This window comes from Stomoxys calcitrans, chromosome 5 (assembly GCF_963082655.1).
Source record: "Stomoxys calcitrans chromosome 5, idStoCalc2.1, whole genome shotgun sequence".
Taxonomy (NCBI): domain Eukaryota; kingdom Metazoa; phylum Arthropoda; class Insecta; order Diptera; family Muscidae; genus Stomoxys; species Stomoxys calcitrans.
The window spans coordinates 50,791,335-50,796,717 of NC_081556.1; the positions used below are offsets into that span (position 1 = coordinate 50,791,335).

The 5,383-nt window shown below is 36.9% G+C and overlaps 1 protein-coding gene across 1 annotated transcript; it reads left to right on the forward strand.

Moving 5' to 3' along the window:
• The first annotated feature begins 1,659 nt into the window (after positions 1 to 1,659).
• On the forward strand, positions 1,660 to 4,613 carry LOC106095746 (CCAAT/enhancer-binding protein). The gene is made up of 2 exons (XM_013263075.2): positions 1,660 to 1,758; positions 2,160 to 4,613. Exon 2 carries the CDS (start codon positions 2,670 to 2,672, stop codon positions 3,960 to 3,962), a length of 1,293 nt encoding a protein of 430 aa, XP_013118529.1. The 5' UTR covers positions 1,660 to 1,758; positions 2,160 to 2,669; the 3' UTR covers positions 3,963 to 4,613.
• The last annotated feature ends 770 nt before the right edge of the window (positions 4,614 to 5,383 follow it).

Sequence of the window (5,383 nt, forward strand, 5' to 3'; positions counted from 1 at the left end):
ATAATTTATTAAAAAAATAATTGTAGATAAAATTATGGAAAAAAATGTTTATTTGTACTTAGTTGTAAACTCATATCAAGTTACGTTTGCTATAATATTCAACATGTGTGTACACAAATTCTATGAAATGAGCGCCAAAAATTTTGACAGAAAGTAATAATAAACACACACACGCACACTCAACGAACACAAAGGAAACAAAGTAAATAAAACGAGAATTTGGGCGAAATGTATGTTTTGATACCCTATATGATACAAAATAGCGTATGGGCCAGATATGACAAAATAATACATGCAGAATGAAAATCTGTAAAGGAAAAAGGTTTCAAGGAAAGAGGAACAAATTTGGCCAAAATTTCAATTATAATGTTTAAAGTCACAGATACTATTTCAAACAATACCTAGGTTTATATTTTTTGAATACCTTGTGGCACATTGGACAAGTAGGTTATAATACCTACATAATCTTTGATCTTAGCATATATGTATGTATGTAGGTAAATCTTTACAGATATTCCAAGCTAAATTTACTCTCAAGTGTTCTCTCACTCTCTGATGTAAGAGTTATAACGGTAATGCAAACGAAAATGTTTTGGTAAACAAACTACCATGGGTTAACAGCTGTGTGTTTGCTATCTTTGCCATGCAAACACTCTCCGCATACCCACACATACCATGGTAATGCAATAAAGCTCTTTGCATTTCTTGTTCGTGGTTGACGAAGACGGTAATCATTTTCGTTTTTTTCGGCAGAGAGTGTGTGTGCGGAATGTGAGAACTAAAGAGAGCTGCCGCTTACATTAACGGCGGCGATCTTCGTCATTACAGCACACCGCACAGACCGTCGGCGTCATTTTTTTACGTCTTGTTTTATTACATTTTCTTCTGTGGGGATATGATTCTTACTGTTGTTGTTGGCGTTGGTTGCTTCGGTTTGTTTTTTTTGGGGGGGACGCCTTCAAAGCACCAGAGCCAAGAAGGCATAATTCATTCATTCATTGATAGTCCAACATTGCGGTAGTACAGGCGGTGTGGTACAATTCGTAGTAGAAGAAGAAGAAAAAAAGCACAACAAATTTCGGCGTGTAACATAACAGCAACAACAATAATAACAAAACATATAACGGAGACTACACGAAAGTGCACTCACTTGACTGCTCTTCGTTCGTTTTTGTGGTTCGCCAAAGCCCTCGTCCGTCTCGCCGTAGTCGTTGTCGTCTTCGTTAGGTTTGGGCCAAAGCTAAACGGATGCGGACGCGCACTTCTTGTAAACGGGAGGAAAAACGTCGCATTTGAAGAAAACAGAAAGCAGCCGCCACCATCGCGAGAAGCAATAGAGAAACCGTAGTAGTAGAAGAAGAAGAAGAAGGAAAAAACTTACAATCACACATAAGAAAAAGACGAAATAATATAAAATCTGTTGCATCACTTGTGAAACACTTCAGTCGCATTGAGACAGACAGACACAACGGTGATACATACTCTTGCAACAAAGCAAATTCAAATGCACGGCAAATATTAATGCGGTCTTAAATACAAACAAATAAAAAAAATACGAAAAAAAAACACATTTTTTCTTAAATTTTGGAAAAACAGATATTTTGAAAAAATACAGTGAGCAAAAAAAAAAAAAAAAACAAAAATATAAATGAAATTAAATATAAGAAAAAGAACAAATATATTATTAAAAAGTATAAAAAAAAACTTAAGTGATTTTTGTATACAAACATACGGCCAATAAGGATACGGAATTGAAAAGTGAGCTGAGATTCAAACTAATCCAAAGAATTGTTACCTCTTATTATAAAAATTAATTTAAAAAAAAATTTAATGAAATTAGAACAGATAAAAAACTAATTTTTTGCGATATATAAAAGCAGCATATCGAATTATAAAAAGACTATTTAGAAAAATCAACTTTGTGAAAAAGTTTTTGTGAATTAAAAAAAAAATCTAATTAAAGGACTTTGAAAATTTCTTGTGCTTTGAGTGAAGTTTATATAAACAACCATGATGAACTGTAAACAAATTTAAAAATAAATTAAAAATATTTTCACTAAAAAAGGAAAAAGTGAAAGAAGGAAAAGAGACTATAAAAACTACACCTTATTTTTAACTCTTAACTACTTTTTTGTTTTATCAAAAATATTTTTTTTTAGTATTTCAGTTTTCTTAAGAAACTTTAAAAAAAGAAAAACACACATTTAATAGTACAAGTGCAGTGCAAAACAGAATACTAAAGAAAAGACATGAACATTTAAAATCCCACTGCCCCCAAAAGGATACAACACGCCCGAAGCCTCATAGAAAGCATAGCTTCCCTAGCTCAAGGATTAATAAAAATCAAGCAAAAATTACAAACCTATAAAACATCAAAAAGGATACACCAGGGATTACCACAAAACAAATATTTGAATATTTTCTAAAACTCTTTGGATTAACTAAGCAAAATTTCATGAGAACATTTGAATTTCGGCCTCACAAATCCCACCGATGAGGCCTTAAAATGGTTTAAGTGTACATTTTCACTTTCCCTTCGCTGAATAGATGAAATAACCCCATATCCTGGAAACACTATAAACAACCTTAGCAGCAATCAACTACTCAAGCTCAAACTACTCAACAACTTTAAAACCGTCAAAATTTTACCTTCATTTGCTCAACTTAAAATGCTCAACATGGAATCACCACAAATGTACGATACCGTGCAGACCCTAACACAACTCGATCTGAAGAAACAGCCGCCGCCCCAGCAGACAATTATAGGCCAGATCACCCTAACGGCCATGTCATCGGGGGCACAGAACAATGGCCAACAGCAACAGCAGAATGATGCCAACAACAACAACACACAACAACCCAATGCCCAACAGAATGGCAATGGTCTGGGACCAGGCTTGGTGGTGAAACAGCATGCCATGCATCAAATGCAACATGCTGCAGCCATGAACAATAACAACAACAATGGGTCGGCCCTTAACGCCAATGTCAACAATGTAAATTTGCTGCAAAAGCAAATGTTGCAGCAGTGCGTACAATCCGATCTGGATGAATTGACCGCTCAGGAGATCTCATTGGACTTGCAACACCTGATCGATGATCAATTCCGCGATCAGGAGACCTTGGGCATATTCAGTGATATGGTTACCTCACCCGGCGTTTTGTCGGCCACCCTGCCACCCAATGGCATGGTTACGGCGGCCGCCAAGGTCTTGCAACAACATCAGCTGCAGCAGCAATCATTGCGCACGCAGCAACATCAGTATGGCCGCAATCCCTTGGCCTACATGCCTCAGGCAGTGCACTCCAGCGCCGCCTACAGCAATAATTCCAGTGATGAAAATTCCTCGGTGGGCTCAGATACCTCCACCATCAAGGAGGAGCCCATTGATCCCGATTATCGCCGCCACTTGCAGGAGAACAATGTGGTCAACAATGCCGCAGCTGCCTTCATCAGCAATGGCTCGGCAAATGGTCTCTACAATCCCTATCAGAATGGCCTCAATGGTAATGGTGGCAATTCCAGTAATTCCTCATCACAAAATTCAAACTTCAATACTCTTACCTCAGCCAATGTGTTGGCTCATCATTCTGCCGTTAATTTGCCTCATCTAGCTGCTGGCGCCCACCTACTGAAGCATCACTCCAAACAAATGCATGCCCAGCGTAAAAACTCCCTCAAGCATGTGGATAAGGGCACCGACGAGTATCGGCGTCGTCGTGAGCGCAACAACATAGCGGTACGCAAGTCCCGCGAGAAGGCCAAAGTGCGTTCACGCGAAGTCGAGGAACGCGTCAAAACCCTGCTCAAGGAAAAGGATACCTTGCTGCGGCAGCTGCAGGAGATGACCAATGAGTTGCAGTTACACAAACAGATCTACATGCAATTGATCAATCACAATAATCCCGAAGTGAGTCGTGTGTGTCGAAGTTTTCTCAATACGAACGATCATGGCCTGTGAGGATTGTCCTAGGCGCCAGGCAACACACCCAAGGAGTGCCTTGACAAACCAATGACAAGCAACACCACTCTTCTCTCCTCAGAACCAGACTGTGTAAAGTGAATTGAAAACAAAAACGTGTAATTATAACCGGGGATGATCATCATTCTATTAAATCTCTATGCAAGAAATCTATTTTTAATTAGCTAAAGAAACACACAACAAACACAAAAACATTTTAAAAAAATTAAATGGGCGGGTTATCCTTAAGTTCATTTAATATTCTCATCATTACCAAAAAGATAGAAAAGAAACAGAAAACAAGAAAATGAAAAAAAGATGTTTGCATTAAAAGATTCTACTAGCAATTGGAAAAAGTGACTTGAAAACAGAAAAGTGTTTAGTTTCCTAGTTGAACGATAAATCTTTTAATGTAAGCATTGACTTTCACAAACAAAGCAGAGGCATTCCTCCATTTAACAGTTATCCATCCACACACATGCAAACATATGCAAACAAACACATACACTACACCTACAAGCACTCAAATCTATATGTATTTAATTATTTTTTTTTACTTATTATTCGTACAAAAAATGCATGTCTTACCGAAAAAGAAGAAAAAACACAAAAATCAGGAAAGCTATACTCAGTGCTTCTTGAAATTTCCATGTTGAGCAAAACAATACCCTAAGCCCCTAAGCCCCCCCCCTGTAGCCGAACAATGATTAAGAGAACTTTTAATGTGACAAGCAAATGTTTACGATTTCGGTGAGCAAAAGTCTAACATTGAGAGAGAAACGGAATGAGAAAGAGAGTGAAAGAGAGAGAGAGAGAGAGAAAGAGCAGGGTGTTGCTAAATCGAGGCAGAAATAAATCGAAAGATCTAGAAGTTGAAGCTGAACAAGTAGTTCGTGTGAAAAACGAAAAATATTAGACTGAAAATTAAGACCCTTTAACTAATATGGCTATTAACTTAATATTCATTAAGTTTTGAGTTAATTTTTAAGATACTGTTGTGTATCTCATATGAAGATGTATCAAACAATAACATCAGAATTAATTATTTTACAAAGTACATCCTTAAAGGCTGTATTCAAAAACTTGGGTAGACCTAAAAAATTAACAAAATCAAGAAAGATATTCTTAATGTTTAATGAATATACCCAAGTTAAACAACACTCCTTAGTCCCCTGTTAGCCGAACATAGCTTTACAAAACTTTTAATGGTACTAGTTTTACAATGAGAGCTAAGCAGATAGAGATTGAAAGAAAGATAAAGAGAAAGGGTATAGGTGAATAGAGACAGAAAAAACGAAAGATGTCGCTTATCAAACAAATAGTTTGTGCTAAAAGACGGAAAAATGTCTGACTACAAATTTCGCCTTTAACGTGGCGTTTTAAGTACCTTTGAACTTGAGAGTTACATTGTGACAGAATAT